The sequence below is a fragment of the Pseudophryne corroboree genome, chromosome 7, assembly GCF_028390025.1.
Source record: "Pseudophryne corroboree isolate aPseCor3 chromosome 7, aPseCor3.hap2, whole genome shotgun sequence".
NCBI classification, from domain to species: Eukaryota; Metazoa; Chordata; class Amphibia; order Anura; family Myobatrachidae; genus Pseudophryne; species Pseudophryne corroboree.
Window position 1 is genome coordinate 344,122,734 of NC_086450.1, and position 23,613 is coordinate 344,146,346.

A 23,613-nucleotide genomic window follows, 5' to 3' on the forward strand; every position below is an offset into this window, starting at 1 on the left:
TTAAATCAGCAAGACACCTGCCCATATTTTGAGTCCACAGAGGTTTCACCGTATGGAGGAATAGACTGATCTGCGGAATCTCCCTGTTGGTCCGCCACAGATGCACCCGAGCAGGAAGCACAGAGGGCACCTGCGTCCGCGCTACCCTTAGCTAGCTTCGACCCACATTGTGAGCAGGAAAAATAAACCACCGAGGTGGTCTTTCCCTTTTGTAGATCTGATGTACTACAAACGAACAATAAACTCAGTAGAGTAGTGAACAGTACTGCGAATTATACTGTGCAATGTATATGGTAATTATACTGTGAATTATACTGTGCAATGTATATTGTAAATATACTGTGAATTATACTGTGCAATGTATAGTGTAATTATACTGTGAATTACACTGTGCAATGTATCTTGGAAATATACTGTGAATTACACTTGTGCAATGTATATTGTAAATATACTGTGAATTACACTCTGCCAGTTCAAAATTTACATCTGCAAACTCCCTCAAAAGTATAGAATGACACTATGCTCAAAATATACTTGCTGTTAGGAACAAGTGTGCATGTGCTGCACAGCGTCCCCCGTACTGCCTCTGGAGAAGATGGCGGCCGGAGCCCTTGTAGACGCTGGGAGGGAGTGCGCGCGCGGCAGTGCAGGGCGGGAATTCGTCCTGTTAGTTCAGTAGTGCAGTCGGAATGCGGCTACCGCGCGCCGCTACACACAGCGGCTCTGATCGGGTAGCGTCTAGCGCCCCCCCCGGGGAGTGACTCACCACTTCCCGTACTGATCAGCAAAACAGTAGCAGGGATAAGTAAAGCCCTCGCCACTGTGCGCCACTGCTCACCGCCAGAGGTCCGGGAGAGAGGAGTGGGGGGAGGAATAAACGGGGGGGGGGGGGGGGTAGAGGAGGAGAGTTTGCAATAAAAAATACAGAAATATATATATATATATATATATATATATATATATAGATATATAGATATATATATAGATATATAGGAAGGATAGACCAATACTGTCAGAGACAGATTGTGTCTGTCCTGTACCTCCTCACTGCCGACTTCTCAGGAACAGGAATCAAGCCCCAGTGACCGAAGTGTGGTGGCCTCCAGCGGCAGAATAGAGTGGGAAAATCCTAACTAACCCCACTCTAGCAGTACCTGTCACCTGTATACAGGGATACAGGGACTAGGCACTATAAGCAATCAAATAACAATAAAATAACAAAATACCTAACTAAAATCTTCAGTGAAAAAAATCTGTGTCTGTACTCCACAGGCACAAAACTAAAAAATAAGATTTTACTTACCGATAAATCTATTTCTCGGAGTCCGTAGTGGATGCTGGGGTTCCTGAAAGGACCATGGGGAATAGCGGCTCCGCAGGAGACAGGGCACAAAAAGTAAAGCTTTTCCGATCAGGTGGTGTGCACTGGCTCCTCCCCCTATGACCCTCCTCCAGACTCCAGTTAGGTACTGTGCCCGGACGAGCGTACACAATAAGGGAGGATTTTGAATCCCGGGTAAGACTCATACCAGCCACACCAATCACACCGTACAACTTGTGATCTAAACCCAGTTAACAGTATGATAACAGCGGAGCCTCTGAAAGATGGCTTCCTTTAACAATAACCCGAATTAGTTAACAATAACTATGTACAACTTATGCAGATAATCCGCACTTGGGATGGGCGCCCAGCATCCACTACGGACTCCGAGAAATAGATTTATCGGTAAGTAAAATCTTATTTTCTCTATCGTCCTAGTGGATGCTGGGGTTCCTGAAAGGACCATGGGGATTATACCAAAGCTCCCAAACGGGCGGGAGAGTGCGGATGACTCTGCAGCACCGAATGAGAGAACTCCAGGTCCTCCTTAGCCAGAGTATCAAATTTGTAAAATTTTACAAACGTGTTCTCCCCTGACCACGTAGCTGCTCGGCAAAGTTGTAATGCCGAGACCCCTCGGGCAGCCGCCCAAGATGAGCCCACCTTCCTTGTGGAGTGGGCCTTTACAGATTTAGGCTGTGGCAAGCCTGCCACAGAATGTGCAAGTTGGATTGTGCTACAGATCCAACGAGCAATCGTCTGCTTAGACGCAGGAGCACCCATCTTGTTGGGTGCATACAATATAAACAACGAGTCAGATTTTCTGACTCCAGCTGTCCTTGCAATATATATTTTTAATGCTCTGACAACGTCCAGTAACTTGGAGTCCTCCAAGTCACTTGTAGCCGCAGGCACTACAATAGGCTGGTTCAGATGAAATGCTGACACCACCTTAGGGAGAAAATGCGGACGAGTCCGCAGTTCTGCCCTGTCCGAATGGAAAATCAGATATGGGCTTTTGTAAGATAAAGCTGCCAATTCTGACACTCTCCTGGCAGAAGCCAGGGCTAGAAGCATGGTCACTTTCCATGTGAGATATTTCAAATCCACCTTTTTTAGTGGTTCAAACCAATGAGATTTTAGGAAGTCCAAAACCACATTTAGATCCCACGGTGCCACTGGAGGCACCACAGGAGGCTGTATATGCAGCACTCCCTTAACAAAGGTCTGGACTTCAGGGACTGAAGCCAATTCTTTTTGAAAGAAAATCGACAGGGCCGAAATTTGAACCTTAATAGATCCCAATTTGAGACCCATTGACAATCCTGATTGCAGGAAATGTAGGAATCGACCCAGTTGAAATTCCTCCGTCGGAGCACTCCGATCTTCGCACCACGCAACATATTTTCGCCAAATTCGGTGATAATGTTGCACGGTTACTTCCTTCCTTGCTTTAATCAAAGTAGGAATGACTTCTTCCGGCATGCCTCTTTCCTTTAGGATCCGGCGTTCAACCGCCATGCCGTCAAACGCAGCCGCGGTAAGTCTTGAAACAGACAGGGACCCTGCTGAAGCAAGTCCCTCCTTAGAGGTAGAGGCCACGGATCTTCCGTGATCATCTCTTGAAGTTCCGGGTACCAAGTCCTCCTTGGCCAATCCGGAACCACTAGTATCGTTCTTACGCCTCTTTGCCGTATAATTCTCAATACTTTTGGTATGAGAGGCAGAGGAGGAAACACATACACCGACTGGTACACCCAAGGCGTTACCAGCGCGTCCACAGCTATTGCCTGCGGATCTCTTGACCTGGCGCAATACCTGTCCAGTTTTTTGTTGAGGCGAGACGCCATCATGTCCACCATTGGTTTTTCCCAACGGGTTACCAGCATGTGGAAGACTTCTGGATGAAGTCCCCACTCTCCCGGGTGAAGATCGTGTCTGCTGAGGAAATCTGCTTCCCAGTTGTCCACTCCCGGGATGAACACTGCTGACAGTGCTATCACATGATTCTCTGCCCAGCGAAGAATCCTTGCAGCTTCTGCCATTGCCCTCCTGCTTCTTGTGCCGCCCTGTCTGTTCACATGGGCGACTGCCGTGATGTTGTCCGACTGGATCAATACCGGTTTTCCCTGAAGCAGAGGTTCTGCCTGGTTTAGAGCATTGTATATTGCTCTTAGTTCCAGAATGTTTATGTGAAGAGACGTTTCCAGGCTCGTCCATACTCCCTGGAAGTTTCTTCCTTGTGTGACTGCTCCCCAGCCTCTCAGGCTGGCGTCCGTGGTCACCAGGATCCAATCCTGTATGCCGAATCTGCGGCCCTCCAATAGATGAGCACTCTGCAACCACCACAGAAGAGACACCCTTGTCCTTGGAGACAGGGTTATCCGTAGGTGCATCTGAAGATGCGACCCTGACCATTTGTCCAACAGATCCCTTTGGAAAATTCTTGCGTGGAATCTGCCGAATGGAATCGCTTCGTAAGAAGCCACCATTTTTCCCAGGACTCTTGTGCATTGATGTACAGACACCTTTCCTGGTTTTAGGAGGTTCCTGACAAGCTCGGATAACTCCTTGGCTTTTTCCTCCGGGAGAAAAACCTTTTTCTGAACCGTGTCCAGAATCATCCCTAGGAACAGCAGACGAGTTGTCGGCATTAACTGGGATTTTGGAATATTCAGAATCCACCCGTGCTGTTTTAGCACTTCTTGAGACAGTGCTAATCCCATCTCTAGCTGTTCTCTGGACCTCGCCCTTATTAGGAGATCGTCCAAGTATGGGATAATTAATACGCCTTTTCTTCGAAGAAGAATCATCATCTCGGCCATTACCTTTGTAAAGATCCGAGGTGCCGTGGACAATCCGAACGGCAGCGTCTGAAACTGATAGTGACAGTTTTGTACAACGAACCTGAGGTACCCCTGGTGTGAGGGGTAAATTGGAACGTGGAGATACGCATCCTTGATGTCCAAGGATACCATAAAGTCCCCCTCTTCCAGGTTCGCTATCACTGCTCTGAGTGACTCCATTTTGAACTTGAACTTCTTTATGTACAGGTTCAAGGACTTCAGATTTAGAATAGGCCTTACCGAGCCATCCGGCTTCGGTACCACAAAAAGAGTGGAATAATACCCCTTCCCTTGTTGCAGAAGAGGTACCTTGACTATCACCTGCTGAGAGTACAGCTTGTGAATGGCTTCCAACACCGTCTCCCTTTCGGAGGGGGACGTTGGTAAAGCAGACCTCAGGAAACGGCGAGGTGGATCTGTCTCTAATTCCAACCTGTATCCCTGAGATATTATCTGCAGGATCCAGGGATCTACTTGCGAGTGAGCCCACTGCGCGCTGTAATTTTTGAGACGACCGCCCACCGTCCCCGAGTCCGCTTGAGAAGCCCCAGCGTCATGCTGAGGCTTTTGTAGAAGCCGGGGAGGGCTTCTGATCCTGGGAAGGAGCTGCGTGTTGCTGTCTCTTCCCTCGACCTTTGCCTCGTGGCAAATATGAATAGCCCTTTGCTCTCTTATTTTTAAAGGAACGAAAGGGCTGCGGTTGAAAAGTCGGTGCCTTTTTCTGTTGGGGAGTGACTTGAGGTAGAAAGGTGGATTTCCCGGCTGTAGCCGTGGCCACCAAATCTGATAGACCGACTCCAAATAACTCCTCCCCCTTATACGGCAAAACTTCCATATGCCGTTTTGAATCCGCATCGCCTGTCCACTGTCGCGTCCATAAAGCTCTTCTGGCCGAAATGGACATAGCACTTACCCGTGATGCCAGTGTGCATATATCCCTCTGTGCATCACGCATATAAAGAAAAGCATCCTTTATTTGTTCTAACGACAGTAAAATATTGTCCCTGTCCAGGGTATCAATATTTTCAATCAGGGATTCTGACCAAACTACCCCCGCACTGCCCATCCAGGCAGTCGCTACAGCTGGTCGTAGTATAACACCTGCATGTGTGTATATACTTTTTTGGATATTTTCCATCCTCCTATCTGATGGATCTTTAAGTGCGGCCGTCAGGGGCAACCCACGCTTCATTACACACGTCATTTAGTTCTTCTGATTCAGGAAAAACTATAGGTAGTTTTTTCATACCCCACATAATACCCTGTTTAGTGGTACCTGTAGTATCAGCTAAATGTAACGCCTCCTTCATTGCCAAAATCATATAACGTGTGGCCCTACTGGAAAATACGGTTGATTCGTCACCGTCACCACTGGAGTCATCGCCTGTGTCTGGGTCTGTGTCGACCGACTGAGGCAAAGGGCGTTTCACAGCCCCTGACGGTGTTTGAGTCGCCTGGACAGGCACTAATTGATTGTCCGGCCGTCTCATGTCGTCAAACGACTGCTTTAGCGTGTTGACACTATCCCGTAGTTCCATAAATAAAGGCATCCATTCTGGTGTCGACCCCCTAGGAGGTGACATCCCCATATTTGGCAATTGCTCCGCCTCCACACCAATATCGTCCTCATACATGTCGACACACACGTACCGACACACAGCAGACACACAGGGAATGCTCCTAATGAAGACAGGACCCACTAGCCCTTTGGGGAGACAGAGGGAGAGTTTGCCAGCACACACCAAAAGCGCTATATATATATCAGGGATAGCCTTATAATAAGTGCTCCCCTATAGCTGCTTTGTTATATAAAAATATCGCCATAAATTTGCCCCCCCTCTCTGTTTTACCCTGTTTCTGTAGTGCAGTGCAGGGGAGAGACCTGGGAGCCGTCCTGACCAGCGGAGCTGTGAGAGGAAATGGCGCCGTGTGCTGAGGAGATAGGCCCCGCCCCTTTTCCGGCGGGCTCGTCTCCCGCTATTTTGAGAAATCAGGCAGGGGTTAAATATCTCCATATAGCCTCTAGGGCTATATGTGAGGTATTTTTAGCCTTTATAGGTACTCATTTTGCCTCCCAGGGCGCCCCCCTCCCAGCGCCCTGCACCCTCAGTGACTGCCGTGTGAAGTGTGCTGAGAGGAAAATGGCGCACAGCTGCAGTGCTGTGCGCTACCTTTAGAAGACTGCAGGAGTCTTCAGCCGCCGATTCTGGACCTCTTCTGTCTTCAGCATCTGCAAGGGGGCCGGCGGCGCGGCTCCGGTGACCATCCAGGCTGTACCTGTGATCGTCCCTCTGGAGCTTGATGTCCAGTAGCCAAGAAGCCAATCCATCCTGCACGCAGGTGAGTTGACTCCTTCTCCCCTCAGTCCCTCGCTGCAGTGATCCTGTTGCCAGCAGGAATCACTGTAACATAAAAAACCTAGCTAAACTTTCTCTAAGCAGCTCTTTAGGAGAGCCACCTAGATTGCACCCTTCTCGGCCGGGCACAAAAATCTAACTGGAGTCTGGAGGAGGGTCATAGGGGGAGGAGCCAGTGCACACCACCTGATCGGAAAAGCTTTACTTTTTGTGCCCTGTCTCCTGCGGAGCCGCTATTCCCCATGGTCCTTTCAGGAACCCCAGCATCCACTAGGACGATAGAGAAACTGAGGTACAGGCTAGGCAGGAAGGAGATGGGAGGGGTTAGAGGGGGGAGGAGTCAGGTTTTAATAGTTCTGTGCCAAACTCCACAACCACACACCTCTAACCCACAAGTAATGGCGCAGCGTCCCCCAGATGGATGAAAGAGAAATTACTTCTATGACAAAGACTGCCATCCACAAAACCACCCACCCATCCGAACAATCAACTCCCCATGGTGTACCCTGATGTTACATGCAAAAGGAGGAATGATAGATTGTGAGAGGGGAGACATGAGGAGAGCGGCATCAGCAATGTTCCTTATGCAGTACTGTGCTCGGTAAAGGAGTCACGGAGAGGGATTCTCTTCAGCACTTATCCGTCTACTACAGCGAGGAATCCCAATATGAATAAAAAAATATGCCCAATAAACTCTCAATCAAGAATTAAACTTGTTCCATTTTGCTACAATTTATCTTACAACAGTGTTTAGACTATATAAGGAAAACATATGCAGGCTTCCTGGCCAGTTAATGCTTAAACTTCCCATAATTAAGTCCATCATGAAGCTACTATTAGGAAGAAGAATTTTAAAAAAATAATAATTTGTAACTACATTCTTTATTACACATTTCCTCAACAGGCAGCCTTCACAATACTGTCTAATAGCATTTTTATATGCAAGGAAAAGAATGAAAGAACGTTGTGGTCCCAACAAAGAGCTCCGTTTCATACTAACCTGCAGCATACAGTAATTTGGCTTTTTCAATATCAAGTTCCGGTCCCCACTTTTCATCCATCTGTCCGTGGAGTGAGAGCTTTTTAAAATTAGTGACTAAATCCTGGGCATTGGACACTTGTCCAAGGTGGATATTGCTGCACTGGCCAAGTAACTTTGCAGCAAGTGTGACATTTCCACGTTTTCTGGCACATTTGGCAGCTGTTAATCCCAACTCCATCAGGTGACTTTTCACCGACACTGTTTGATCTGAAAATTAAAAGCATTCAAGATATATATATATATATATATATATATATATATGTATATACACACACACACACACATATATATATATATATACATATATATACACATATATATATATATATATATATATATACACACACATATATATATACACATACATACACATATATATATATATATATACACATACATACACATATATATATATATATATATATATATATATATATATATATACATACATATACACACACACACACACATACATACATATACAGGTTGCGTATCCCTTATCCAAAATGCTTGGGACCAGAGGTATTTTGGATATTGGATTTATCCGTATTTTGGAATAATTGCATACCATAATGAGATATCATGGTGATGGGACCTAAATCTAAGCACAGAATACATTTATGTTACATATACACCTTATACACACAGCCGGAAGGTAATTTTAGCCAATATTTTTTGTGACTTTGTACATTGAACAAAGTGTATCTACATTCACACAATTCATTTATGTTTCATATACACCTTATACACACAGCCTGAAGGTCATTTAATACAATATTTTTAATAACTTTGTGTATTAAACAATGTTTGTGTACATTGATCCATCAAAAAACAAAGGTGTCACTCTCACTCAAAAAAGTCTGTATTTCGGAATATTTGGATATGGGATACCCAACCTGTATACATACATACATAGATAAAAGCAGAGATAGTGGGATATAATCCATGGAAACGGAGATTTGAAAGAAAACAGACTTCTCTTCCCAATTAGTCGGCTTTACTCTAGCCCAGCAAGGACACAATAATAATTATAATAATAATATATATATATAAAAAAAATAAAAGGATTTATTCAGAATCCATTGGGGCACCCAGGATGAAGAATATATAATTCAGGACTTTGGTACTATACAGAAAGCTGTTGAACTTTTTAAGCTATCATACCTCTACACTGCTGGACAATCCAGTATGTTCTAACCAAGTCCCACAAGAAAGAAACAGAGAAAAATAAACTAAATGAAAGAAATAACCTCCCCCTGAAAAACCATTTAATATTAAACAGAGGAGCTAGTGTGTAAATGAGTAGGAGCGCTGTGTCATCATAACTGGCCAATTCCAAGTGGCAAAAAGGTCCCCCCCAGTTTAGACTGTTATCTGAGCCACCAACACGATATTGGAGACAGACCAATCTGTTTGTTCAAACTATGGAACAACTTTTAATCCATTTTGAAAGGAGTTTGTTCTGGACCACCTCCTTGAAAAGAAACATTGAGACAATCTTTCTAGGGACTCTAATGCAGAAATAAGCTAATAGACAAAATACTCCATATAAATATTTGTAAGGAGGATATTTTGTCCCGTTTAAAGCCTGCTGGTGCTGTGTGTCAGACACAAATTCCAAGACCAGCCTCCGAGAAGAGATTTCTGGAAGTTCATAATCCAACCATAGGGTTCTGGCCTATGTGCCAAGTCTTAGAAATGTGCCAGTGGCAAAGAGAAAGGCAATTGCCATCACCTCACTGGGATTTCAGTAGAGCAACCAAGATAGGCAAAACTTTTGGTACTGTGGCTTTTTTTTTTCTACCAATACCAAAGTGCAGAACCAGAAAGCAAGAACGTACAAGTAACTTTGCTAATGAGGGATATAATGTACTGAGTGTATGGAGGTTAAAAATGGTCCAAAAGGACCTTACAGCTATTCCCCCTCCATCCTACTGGCAATCAACTATTTGGTGATAAGTGTGTTAAGACTAATCAATTGACTGGTTAATAGAATAAAACAAAAAGTGGTGGAGGTCAAATTCGATCAATGATGTATGCCCAATCCCAGGAATCTGAATAAAAATAATACCTGATTCCAGAAGTGAAGCACGTAGGCTCACACCTCAGCTTCGGCTGGGTGTTCAAAATGGGCAGCAAATAGACTGCTTCTCTAAGGAAGTGTTTCCCAATATCGGTCTTCAAGATACACTAAAAGTTCAGGTTTTGAGGATATTAATGACTGAGCACAGATGGTAAAATTAAAATAACCAAGGCACTAATTAAGTTACCTGAGCTCAAGAATAACCATGATTAAAACCTGGACCAAATCTGGGTGCTCTAAGGAGTAGCCATAGTATAATTTGACTGTGAGCCCGGCTTCCAAGCCTTCAGCCAGAAGGCCCAAACCTTAAATTCTGAGTGCAATCTGACCAGCCCTCCAGAGCTGCATACCCGATATTCAGAAGCCTTTTAAATACCTCACTGACTGCAAACCTTGGGGTATATTTACAAAGATTCGTGTTTTTGCCGTTTTAAAGGGTGTTTGAACTCGAATGGTATCGGGTGCATTTTCTGCAACTTTTTGAATTCTGATACGATCATTCACTAAGCTGCAGATTTTTCCAAATTCGTATTTTCCGATGTCGATGTGATTCGTAATGTCAGGCAGTGTTTTACGGGAGTGATCAGTAGAACACTGCCTGACAAAACACAAGGAATCCCGGCCGGATCTGTGAGATCCATGCAGGGCTTCATTGTGTACCTTAAGAAAGTGTTTAAAGTGTTAAAAAATCAGAAAAAAAATTGCGTGGGGTCCCCGCTCCTAAGCACAACCAGCCTCGGGCTCTTTGAGCCGGTCCTGGTTGACAAAATATGGGGAAAAAAATTACAGGGGTTCCCCCATATTTCATCAACCAGCACCGGGCTCAGCGCCTGGTCCTGGTTCAAAAAATACGGGGGACAAAAAGCGTAGGGGTCCCCCGTATTTCTTAAACCAGCACCGGGCTCCACTAGCCAGGTACATAATGCCACAGCCGGGGGACACTTTTATTGTGGTCCCGGCGGCCCTGGCATTACATACCCAACTAGTCACCCCTGGCCGGGGTACCCTGGAGGAGTGGGAACCCCTTTAATCAAGGGGTCCCCCCCCTCCAGCCACCCATGGGCCAGGGGAGAAGCCCGAGGCTGTCCCCCCATCCAAGGGCGGCGGATGGGGGGCTGATAGCCTTGTGTAAAATATGAGAATATTGTTTTTAGTAGCAGTACTACAAGTCCCAGCAAGCCTCCCCCGCAAGCTGGTACTTCCCAAATCTGGTAGGAAGCCACCCTCACAAATTATTGGATGTAAAAGTGGATATATGCTATATCCCTATGTGACTGAACTATATTCCATGATTGGAACAACTTTTTAGCATTAAAGAAATTGTTTTTATATAGATGTGTGGATTACACTTATTAGAAATTAAGATTAATGAATCTATCATCCATAACTGAAAGATTTTTATAATGGTAATACACTAGATTGTGTTTTATATATTCTTTTACATGGTTTGACATTGGATCATTGGATATATACTGCCCATTATCATTCATATCGAAAACTATTGAGAAGGAAGTGGGACGTGAGAGAATTACCGGCCTTTAAAGATAAGTAAAGGTCTACTCCTTCTGTGTTTTAACACTTTTTGCACACTATAACGGGCTATTTAAGCACATATTTCTCTTCGGGTCTAAGCAGGGCTGCCTTAGGGGCTAACTGAATAGCCTACAATAAATTACTGCATCTTTTTGATCACACAGCGCTTTAAAGTATGACTTTAATAGTAAAACAATCACAACATAAAAACACAATTGCAGTGGATGAATTGTAAGGCGCCTTGGTGTTCTGCATTAAACAGTTGTGTCTTATATAGATTAACTTTTCAGTAACGAAATGCAAAGCTTGTTTGATTGTATTCCATGAGCTTAGGTCTCACATACCGTAAAAAATAAAAGCATAGAAAATATCTTTTGGTAACATGTCATATAGTTGCTGACTCAGAAAATGATATTAGGTCCCCTATATAAGAATTCCACAAATCATCCCTTCCCGCCTCTCCGCTACCTCTCTCTTTCTGCCTGTTCCATATTAATGACCACCTCAATCACTCCATTTCATCAGGAATTGTCCACTCTACCTTCAAGCATGCTCTTCTCTCCCCCAATCTAAAAAAACACTTCGGTCAACTACAGTCCCATCTAGCTCCTTCCTTTTGCCTCTAAAATCCTTAAGCTTAATTTACCCTCACAAAAGTCCGCAATGAATTCCTTGCTGCCAAATCCAAGGACCACTACACTCTGACCAGTCTCCGACCACTCTGCTGCTTGACATGATGGACCATCCTCTCCTCCTACAAATCCTTCACTCCCTTGGACTGAGCGAAACTGCCCTCCTACGTTTTTAACTGTTCTTCTATTTCCACTCATGACTTTAGGTTGCTCCAAGGTTCTGTTCTTGGACTTTCCCTATTCTCCCTCAATACGTTCTCATTAGGTAAGCTCATAAGCTCTTATGACCTCCAAAATCATCTCAATGCTGATGATTCGTAGATCTTCCATTCCTTCTATGACCTCTCACCTCACTCATATCCAGTGGTGTGCAGTGGGGTGAGGTTGAGCCTTCCCTGTCATACAAACGTTTAAACCACAGTTTTGTTATATAAAGTACATAAAAAATAAAAAAAAATAAGAATTTACTTACCGATAATTCTATTTCTCGTAGTCCGTAGTGGATGCTGGGGACTCAGTCAGGACCATGGGGAATAGCGGCTCCGCAGGAGACAGGGCACAAAAATAAAAGCTTTAGGATCAGGTGGTGTGCACTGGCTCCTCCCCCTATGACCCTCCTCTAAGCCTCAGTTAGGATACTGTGCCCGGACGAGCGTACACAATAAGGAAGGATTTTGAATCCCGGGTAAGACTCATACCAGCCACACCAATCACACTGTACAACCTGTGTTCTGAACCCAGTTAACAGCATGATAACAGCGGAGCCTCTGAAAAGATGGCTCACAACAGTAATAACCCGATTTTTGTAACAATAACTATGTACAAGTATTGCAGACAATCCGCACTTGGGATGGGCGCCCAGCATCCACTACGGACTACGAGAAATAGAATTATCGGTAAGTAAAATCTTATTTTCTCTGACGTCCTAAGTGGATGCTGGGGACTCCGTCAGGACCATGGGGATTATACCAAAGCTCCCAAACGGGCGGGAGAGTGCGGATGACTCTGCAGCACCGAGTGAGAGAACTCCAGGTCCTCCTCAGCCAGGGTGTGCCCCTGACTAAGTAGCAGCTCGGCAAAGTTGTAAAGCCGAGACCCCTCGGGCAGCCGCCCAAGATGAGCCCACCTTCCTTGTGGAATGGGCATTTACATATTTTGGCTGTGGCAGGCCTGCCACAGAATGTGCAAGCTGAATTGTACTACACATCCAACTAGCAATCGTCTGCTTAGAAGCAAGAGCACCCAGTTTGTTGGGTGCATACAGGATAACAGCAAGTCAGTTTTCCTGACTCCAGCCGTCCTGGAAACCTATATTTTCAGGGCCCTGACAACATCTAGCAACTTGGAGTCCTCCAAGTCCCTAGTAGCCGCAGGTACCACAATAAGCTGGTTCAGGTGAAACGCTGACACCACCTTAGGGAGAAACTGGGGACGAGTCCGCAGCTCTGCCCTGTCCGAATGGACAATCAGATATGGGCTTTTGTGAGACAAAGCCGCCAATTCTGACACTCGCCTGGCCGAGGCCAGGGCCAACATCATGGTCACTTTCCATGTGAGATATTTCAAATCCACAGATTTGAGCGGTTTAAACCAATGTGATTTGAGGAATCCCAGAACTACGTTGAGATCCCACAGTGCCACTGGAGGCACAAAAGGGGGTTGTATATGCAGTACTCCCTTGACAAACTTCTGGACTTCAGGAACTGAAGCCAATTCTTTCTGGAAGAAAATCGACAGGGCCGAAATTTGAACCTTAATGGACCCCAATTTGAGGCCCATAGACACTCCTGTTTGCAGGAAATGCAGGAATCGACCGAGTTGAAATTTCTTCGTGGGGCCTTCCTGGCCTCACACCACGCAACATATTTTCGCCACATGTGGTGATAATGTTGTGCGATCACCTCCTTCCTGGCTTTGACCAGGGTAGGAATGACCTCTTCCGGAATGCCTTTTTCCCTTAGGATCCGGCGTTCAACCGCCATGCCGTCAAACGCAGCCGCGGTAAGTCTTGGAACAGACATGGTACTTGCTGAAGCAAGTCCCTTCTTAGCGGCAGAGGCCATGAGTCCTCTGTGAGCATCTCTTGAAGTTCCGGGTACCAAGTCCTTCTTGGCCAATCCGGAGCCACGAGTATAGTTCTTACTCCTCTACGTCTTATAATTCTCAGTACCTTAGGTATGAGAAGCAGAGGAGGGAACACATACACCGACTGGTACACCCACGGTGTTACCAGAACGTCCACAGCTATTGCCTGAGGGTCTCTTGACCTGGCGCAATACCTGTCCAGTTTTTTGTTCAGGCGGGACGCCATCATGTCCACCTTTGGTCTTTCCCAACGGTTCACAATCATGTGGAAGACTTCCCGATGAAGTCCCCACTCTCCCGGGTGGAGGTCGTGCTGAGGAAGTCTGCTTCGCAGTTGTCCACTCCCGGAATGAACACTGCTGACAGTGCTATCACATGATTTTCCGCCCAGCGAAGAATCCTTGCAGTTTCTGCCATTGCCCTCCTGCTTCTTGTGCCGCCCTGTCTATTTACGTGGGCGACTGCCGTGATGTTGTCCCACTGGATCAATACCGGCTGACCTTGAAGCAGAGGTCTTGCTAAGCTTAGAGCATTGTAAATTACTCTTAGCTCCAGTATATTTATGTGGAGAGAAGTCTCCAGACTTGATCACACTCCCTGGAAATTTTTTCCTTGTGTGACTGCTCCCCAGCCTTTCAGGCTGGCATCCGTGGTTGGAGACAGGGTTATCCGCTGATGCATCTGAAGATGCGATCCGGACCATTTTTTCAGCAGATCCCATTGAAAAGTTCTTGCGTGAAATCTGCCGAATGGAATCGCTTCGTAAGAAGCCACCATTTTTCCCAGGACCCTTGTGCAATGATGCACTGACACTTTTCCTGGTTTTAGGAGGTTCCTGACTAGCTCGGATAACTCCCTGGCTTTCTCCTCCGGGAGAAACACCTTTTTCTGGACTGTGTCCAGAATCATCCCTAGGAACAGCAGACGTGTCGTCGGAGACAGCTGCGATTTTGAAATATTTAGAATCCACCCGTGCTGTCGTAGAACTACTTGAGATAGTGCTACTCCGACCTCCAACTGTTCTCTGGACCTTGCCCTTATCAGGAGATCGTCCAAGTAAGGGATAATTAAGACGCCTTTTCTTTGAAGAAGAATCATCATTTCAGCCATTACCTTGGTAAAGACCCGGGGTGCCGTGGACAATCCAAACGGCAGCGTCTGAAACTGATAGTGACAGTTTTGTACCACGAACCTGAGGTACCCTTGGTGAGAAGGGCAAATTGGGACATGGAGGTAAGCATCCTTGATGTCCAGGGACACCATATAGTCCCCTTCTTCCTGGTTCGCTATCACTGCTCCGAGTGACTCCATCTTGATTTGAACCTTTGTATGTAAATGTTCAAATATTTCAGATTTAGAATAGGTCTCACCGAGCCGTCTGGCTTCAGTACCACAATATAGTGTGGAATAATACCCCTTTCCTTGTTGTAGGAGGGGTACTTTGATTATCACCTGCTGGGAATACAGCTTGTGAATTGTTTCCAATACTGCCTCCCTGTCGGAGGGAGACGTTGGTAAAGCAGACTTCAGGAACCTGCGAGGGGGAGACGTCTCGAATTTCCAATCTGTACCCCTGGGAAACTACTTGTAGGATCCAGGGGTCCACTTGCGAGTGAGCCCACTGCGCGCTGAAACTCTTGAGACGACCCCCCACCGCACCTGAGTCCGCTTGTACGGCCCAAGCGTCATGCTGAGGACTTGGCAAAAGCGGTGGGGGGCTTCTGTTCCTGGGAATGGGCTGCCTGCTGCAGTCTTCTTCCCTTTCCTCTATCCCTGGGCAGATATGACTGGCCTTTTGCCTGCTTGCCCTTATGGGGACGAAAGGACTGAGGCTGAAAAGACGGTGTCTTTTTCTGCTGAGATGTGACTTGGGGTAAAAAAGGTGGATTTTCCAGCTGTTGCCGTGGCCACCAGGTCCGATGGACCGACCCCAAATAACTCCTCCCCTTTATACGGCAATACTTCCATGTGCCGTTTGGAATCTGCATCACCTGACCACTGTCGTGTCCATAAACATCTTCTGGCAGATATGGACATCGCACTTACTCTTGATGCCAGAGTGCAAATATCCCTCTGTGCATCTCGCATATATAGAAATGCATCCTTTAAATGCTCTATAGTCAATAAAATACTGTCCCTGTCAAGGGTATCAATATTTTCAGTCAGGGAATCCGACCAAGCCACCCCAGCGCTGCACATCCAGGCTGAGGCGATCGCTGTTCGCAGTATAACACCAGTATGTGTGTATATACTTTTTAGGATATTTTCCAGCCTCCTATCAGCTGGCTCCTTGAGGGCGGCCGTATCTGGAGACGGTAACGCCACTTGTTTTGATAAGCGTGTGAGCGCCTTATCCACCCTAAGGAGTGTTTCCCAACGCGCCCTAACTTCTGGCGGGAAAGGGTATAACGCCAATAATTTTCTATCGGGGGAAACCCACGCATCATCACACACTTCATTTAATTTATCTGATTCAGGAAAAAACTACAGGTAGTTTTTTCACACCCCACATAATACCCTCTTTTGTGGTACTTGTAGTATCAGAAATATGTAACACCTCCTTCATTGCCCTTAACATGTAACGTGTGGCCCAAATGGAAAATACGTTTGTTTCTTCACCGTCGACACTGGAGTCAGTGTCCGTGTCTGTGTCGACCGACTGAGGTAAATGGGCGTTTTAAAGCCCCTGACGGTGTTTGAGACGCCTGGACAGGTACTAATTGGTTTGCCGGCCGTCTCATGTCGACAACCGACCTTGCAGCTTGTTGACATTATCACGTAATTCCCTAAATAAGCCATCCATTCCGGTGTCGACTCCCTAGAGAGTGACATCACCATTACAGGCAATTGCTCCGCCTCCTCACCAACATCGTCCTCATACATGTCGACACACACGTACCGACACACAGCACACACACAGGGAATGCTCTGATAGAGGACAGGACCCCACTAGCCCTTTGGGGAGACAGAGGGAGAGTTTGCCAGCACACACCAAAACGCTATATTATACAGGGACAACCTTATATAAGTGTTTTCCCTTATAGCATCTTAATATATATAATAATATCGCCAAATAAGTGCCCCCCCTCTCTGTTTTAACCCTGTTTCTGTAGTGCAGTGCAGGGGAGAGCCTGGGAGCCTTCCTAGCAGCGGAGCTGTGTAGGAAAATGGCGCTGTGTGCTGAGGAGAATAGGCCCCGCCCCCTTTTCGGCGGGCTTCTTCTCCCGTTTTTCTGACAACCTGGCAGGGGTTAAATACATCCATATAGCCCCAGGGGCTATATGTGATGTATTTTTAGCCAGCATAGGTACTTTCATTGCTGCCCAGGGCGCCCCCCCAAGCGCCCTGCACCCTCAGTGACCGTTGGTGTGAAGTGTGCTGAGAGCAATGGCGCACAGCTGCAGTGCTGTGCGCTACCTCATGAAGACTGAGAAGTCTTCAGCCGCCGATTTCTGGACCTCTTCTCTCTTCAGCATCTGCAAGGGGGTCGGCGGCGCGGCTCCGGTGACCCATCCAGGCTGTAACTGTGATCGTCCCTCTGGAGCTAGTGTCCAGTAGCCTAAGAAGCCAATCCATCCTGCACGCAGGTGAGTTCACTTCTTCTCCCCTAAGTCCCTCGATGCAGTGAGCCTGTTGCCAGCAGGACTCACTGAAAATAAAAAACCTAAAAACTTTTACTCTAAGCAGCTCTTTAGGAGAGCCACCTAGATTGCACCCTTCTCGGCCGGGCACAAAAACCTAACTGAGGCTTGGAGGAGGGTCATAGGGGGAGGAGCCAGTGCACACCACCTGATCCTAAAGCTTTTATTTTTGTGCCCTGTCTCCTGCGGAGCCGCTATTCCCCATGGTCCTGACGGAGTCCCCAGCATCCACTTAGGACGTCAGAGAAATATATATTATAAATATCTTCTTTGTATTATTCTAATAATTTTTATAGTCAAAGCTCTGACGTAAAATGTCTACGGCAGGTGAGGCAGTGCCTCACATCTCTGATCAAAATTCACCAACTTTCCAGCAGTATATACTGCTGCACCTGTGTATAATGCCCACATGAACCCTCGGGCGCACGTCCCTGCTCATCTCTCTCTGCTGTCTCTTCCTGAATATCCCAGCACTTTCTTATCCTAGATGCAGGGTCTTGGAGATATCATGGATTGCTCCCTTTCCTTAAAACCACATATTCAGTTCTTTTCGCAGTCCTGCTATTTCCAACTCAAAAATTATTTCAGGATCTTCCACCCTAAATGCTACCAAGACTCTATTCCACTCAATGGCCATCTCCATAATGGACTACTGTAACCTCCTCTTATCTGGACTCCCGCCTCTCTCCACTCCAATCTGTCCTCAATCCTGCCGTCTGATTCCTCTTCCTTCCAATCATATAGTATGTCTGCCTCCTCTCTCCTACAAGCACTACACTGGCTCCCCTTCCTCTTCAGAATCCAATTTAAGCTTCTTAATTACAAAAGCCCTCACACATTCCTCTACCATTTACATCTGACCTCCTCTCCCTTAAAATTCTTTATTCCTCCGCAAATGAATGCTCTCCTGCCAACTGATTACTTCCTTCCACTCCCACCTGCAAGATTTTGCATTTGCTACTCCCCATTACGGGAATTCTCTACCCCTCACTGTCAGACACTTTCCAAAACTTCAAACTGGCTCTCAAGTCCCATTTATTCATCAAACTCAGCCACCTCCCATCCAAACCCTCTGTTACCTGCGCACGTTTTACCCAACCTGTGTCGCCCTTGTCTCTACCTCCCCTTTAAAATGTAGGATTCACCCTAACATGTGCTTTTACTTCCCTTACACTATCATCTTCTCCATACTGCCTACAACGGCACCTAGCCCTTGGTTGCTTTATTGAGTGCTATGACCGTTGATGCAGCAATGTTTATAAACCATGTACTTGTCCAACATTGTTTTCTACTGTAAGTCAGTGTTTTTTGGTTCTGCTCATTTGTTTATGTACTTTGTTAAGTGCTGCTGAACCCTTGTAATGCCATATAATTAACGGAGGAGGAAGAAGAGGAAAAAGAGGAGGAGGAAGAGGAAGGGGAAGAAGAATGTTTTGAGAAAAATGTGAAAAGAAAAGCTGGGAACAAGAATAATACCTTTGAATTTGTCAGCAAGTTGGTTTTGGAAGGTGGTGTATCTCAGCGCAAGCATCCATTGTCTCACATCATGCTGTTTGCATGACCGCAAAGCTTCACTGAAGAGCGGGATGAAACAGTCCTGTGGGAGAGCATGAAGAAGAAAAAAAGTCAGATGAACCAAGACGGATATGAAAATAATTTACATCTCGCCACCCAAGTTAGAGATTACTTCATGTTTTTCAAAAGTACACCTTCATGGAAGCAAAATAACATTAATAAAAATATGTATATTTTCTTCCAATAAAATTATTATTGCTTCAAGTGTGGTGTATTCTCGATAGGTAAAATACTACATTTACCCATCAACCTACTTATTGGACATTTAACTTTGTGTTTATACATGAAGTTGGAACCAATAGTGATGACTCCCTATGCTGCGGGTGGGGGAGGGGGTCCGGAGCCACCGCGGGTGGTGGAGGAGGGTGGGGGGTGGGGGGGTAGGGGTGCCGTGGAGGGGGGGTACTGCGAGTGGGGGAGGGGGGGGGGGGGGGTAATGCTTCTCCCGCTTCTCCTCCTGGAAGCAGCTAAGCTGCTTTCCTCCCTTTGGCAGTGGCTCTCCCAGAGACTCGCACAGCAGCCAGCCAGTTTCTATTGTTAGCGCCGGTGTCCCAACGTGGCACATTACAGGGAAGAAGATGCACTCAAACTACAGCTCCCAGCATCCCTTAGCGCCGGAGATATAGTTTATTTAGTGCTTCTACTTCCCTCTAATGCGGCGCGTTGGGACACCGGCGCTAACAATAGTGACTGGCTGGCAGAACCGACTGACTTGCTGAATCAATGTAAAAGGTGAGAGTGCTGTGCAGTCAGTGACACTGCACACCCACTGCACAGCACTGTCACCTTTTACATTGATTCAGCGTCTAGACATTACCCGCCACGATATCACCAACTCTATCCGTTACATTAGCATCTCGGGGTTTCCAGGTCGGCAGCCCAGGTGCTGTGTTGCGGAGTCAGGGCCTCTGGGGATCTGGGCGCGGCTGTGGCTGGGAGGCACTTCTGTGACATCACGCACAGAGGAGGCTCCAGGGCTCAGAGAGTATGCGGCGCAGGGAGGGCTCTGAAAGCCTTCCGCTGCGCAACTTTCATACACATCTATGCCGGTGGCCGCAGAAGCTTTTGTTCCACCTGCGCCGTGGCTAGGGAGTGGGGATTGTTGATGCCGGAGGGGCAGGTGGACTGGTAAGCAGGATATAGGGGGTAATTCCGACCTGATCGCTAGCAGGCTACTTTTAGTACTGCTGCGATCAGGTAGTCGCCGCCTACAGGGGAGGGGGGAATCGCTGTGCAGGGCTGCAAACGCCTGTGCAGGGAGCTGCACAAACAAAAGTTTTTGCAGTCTCTGCACAGCTCAGGACTTACTCACCCGCTGCGATCATCCAGGATGGAGCTGACTTCAGGATCCCTCCCTGGAAACGGCTGGGTACGCCTGCGTTCGGACACTCCCTGAAAACAGTCAGTTGATGCCTCTGGCAAGCCTCTTCCTGTCAATCTTTTTGCGTTTGCCGCTGTGAACGCTTTCTTCGTTATTCCCGTCGCTACCCGGTGAGGGCCGTCACCAGGCAGCAACGCACCTGTGCATTTCTGCCCGCGCGCTTGCGCAGTTCTGACCCGTTCGGACGGCTGCAAAAAAGTGCAGCGTGCATTGATGCTATGGACTGGCCCGCTTGTTCCCCAGACCTGAATCCAATTGAGCACATCTGGGACATCATGTCTCGCTCCATCCACCAATGCCACGTTGCACCACAGACTGTCCAGGAGTTGGCGGATGCTTTAGTCCAGGTCTGGGAGGAGATCCCTCAGGAGACCATCCGCCACCTCATCAGGAGCATGCCCAGGCGTTGTAGGGAGGTCATACAGGCACGTGGAGGCCACACACACTACTGAGCCTCATTTTGACTTGTTTTAAGGACATTACATCAAAGTTGGATCAGCCTGTAGTGTGTTTTTCCACTTTCATTTTGAGGGTGACTCCAAATCCAGACCTCCATGGGTTAATAAATTTGATTTCCATTGATACATTTTTGGTGATTTTGCGGTCAGCACATTCAACTATGTAAAGTACAAAGTATTTAATAAGAATATTTCATTCATTCAAATCTAGGATGTGTTATTTTAGTGTTCCCTTTATTTTTTTGAGCAATATATATATATATGTGTATATATATATATATATATATATATATATATATATATATATATATATATATATATATATATATATATATATATATATATAGAATCACAGGGTACAGAAAGCTATGGTATTTTAGACGTGTGAGAACTTCTTAAAGTTATTTTGTTTGAGGCTATTTTTGCAGTTATAGTTTATATCAAGGGTTAAAATGCCATCTGTTATATACCACAAGAGGGCAGCACATATTGCAGATTTTTTGCAGGGTGTACTGCGAACACCTTTTAATACTACACTAGACCTTTCAGATTAAGTTGTGTTGAATGCACTACAACAACTATCCTTTGAACGGGTTTAGTATGATTTCCCGATGGACGGGATGCCGGGTGGTCAGAATACAGACAGAGGCATCCTGCCCATCATGAACGACAGCCCCTCCAAAAAAAAAAAAAAAAAAAAACATTAACCCTCCCCTGCCCCTTACCCTAACCCTCCCTTGTGGTTCCTAGCCTTAGCCCTCCCTGGTGGTGGCTAACCCTAACCTTCCCTTCCCCGCTGCCTAAGCTTATCCCTCCCGCTTGTTTCCTAACCCTAACCTCCCCTTCTCACGCCTAAACCCAAGAACCCCACCAACAATCACACCCATGGCAGGACGTGTGCGCTTCCCGCTGGAACAATGATCGGGATGCCAGCTGTCTGTATTTTTCACGCCGGGATCCCGACCTCCAGAGTAAAAGATCCTCATATGGAGAAAGCTTTTTTTTTTTTTTTTTTTTTTACTTATGCATATTTCCACAACCAGTGGAGTGTCCCAGCTAGTAGCTCTATCATGAGGGCATTCATTCTTGGTTTCTCATAAATCCAAGGCTGTTCTTAATAGGAAACCATCTTTTCAGCCTACTGTTCCCAAATTCCACTAAAATCAAGCTGTTTTAATTCAAGCACTAGGTTAGAAGCAAGAAGGATCACTTCATTGCAAGGACACTATGGTGTGAACAGACAAGCTGCAGACAGGTGGTGCAGGGTTATAGTGGAGGAAGAGCCTGGTTTAATGGCATAATAGAGGACCAAAAGATCTATTTTCCTGACTTATAGGGGAAAACTGCCACTTCAAAGCATCATCCAGATTCAAGGGATTTCATTGATGCCTGCAAGTAGCAGGCTATTCCATTTAGACCTATAAGCAGGGGCGGATTGGGAACAAAAAGCGGCCCTGGAAAAATTTGTACTAGTTGCCCCACTTGGGCAGCACCAGAGGTGTAAGGTCTAGCCATGGGCCATGGCAGCAGCACCCTCCCCCCAAGACTTTGTCCAGATAGTGGGGATGTCCAGCATCAAGGGGAAGTTAAAAAGAAATAAAATTAAATATTATGAGCACATTATATGATACACCTTTAGAATTTAGGAAACTGTATAATTCTTTAGAAAGATATATTTTCTTGCTTATTACACCAACCATATCCCAATCACTATTCACTCAATCTTATATATCAGCCAAGCAGGCAGACAGAGCATACACTAGATCATCTGCAATCACAGGCTAAGTAGCAAAGTCATTTTCATATATGCAAATTGTTTGGCATCTTATTCATTATGTCTATAAATAGGACCACATGTCCTCAAACAAAACAGGCCCTGCAGGTGCACCGGCCCACCGGGGATCTTCCCTGTAGGGCCTATGGCCAATCTGCCTCTGCCTATAAGTTATAAAAATAGATAATCTTTTGGTCCTCTATTATGCCGTCAAACCAGCACAGGCTCCACCTCCTCCACTGTACCCCTCACCCTGTCTGCAGCCACCAGTAAACACTAACAAAACCCAAGGACAGGGAAGTACAAAGAAGCCAGGCACATAGAACACGAACACGAACACACACACACACACACGGAGAGACCTGTAGGTCTGGATCACCACAACCCTAGCCAAAACAATCCGAAGTAAGTCAGGGGCATAAGGGTGGGCATCCAGTGTCCCCCATGGTATCAGATGTAGTAGTATCTGGTAAGAATCAAAATACAATGTTCTCTTCTCTCAGAATCTCTCTCTTCAGAATCTTTGGAGCCGAATGTGTGAAGCCTGCAGAAATTTTTCCTATCCTCCACAGGGAAAGGAAACGCCACCAGGACCCTTTTAGGGATCTCAAATTTTTTCTCAGGGTTTTCCCAAGCTTTTTCAAAAATAGCATTTAATTCTTTTAATGCAGGGAAGCTTTCTTATTTTCAGTGAAATAAGCCTCCTCAACCTGCACAGGTGTTGTATCAGTAATATTCAACACATCCCTAATGGCCTCTATCATCATCTGCACCCCTTTTGCAAGAGATGCTGCCCCCCTCAACACATTCCCGTCACCGTCCTCGGTGTCAGAATCGGTATCTGTGTCATCTTGCATAAACTGTGCAAGAGCATGTTTTTGCGAA

The 23,613-nt window shown here is 46.2% G+C and overlaps 1 protein-coding gene across 2 annotated transcripts in view; it reads right to left on the reverse strand.

Moving 5' to 3' along the window:
* The window catches only part of SMG1 (SMG1 nonsense mediated mRNA decay associated PI3K related kinase), a 408,649-nt gene that overhangs the window by 147,900 nt on the left and 237,136 nt on the right, over nucleotides 1-23,613 (reverse strand). For both annotated transcript variants that reach the window (XM_063934392.1, XM_063934391.1), the window contains exons 29-30: nucleotides 19,017-19,137; nucleotides 7,525-7,773 (exon numbers count right to left, since the gene is read on the reverse strand). In XM_063934392.1, the coding sequence (XP_063790462.1) occupies nucleotides 7,525-7,773; nucleotides 19,017-19,137 (370 nt within the window). The remainder of the gene's footprint in view (nucleotides 1-7,524; nucleotides 7,774-19,016; nucleotides 19,138-23,613) is intronic.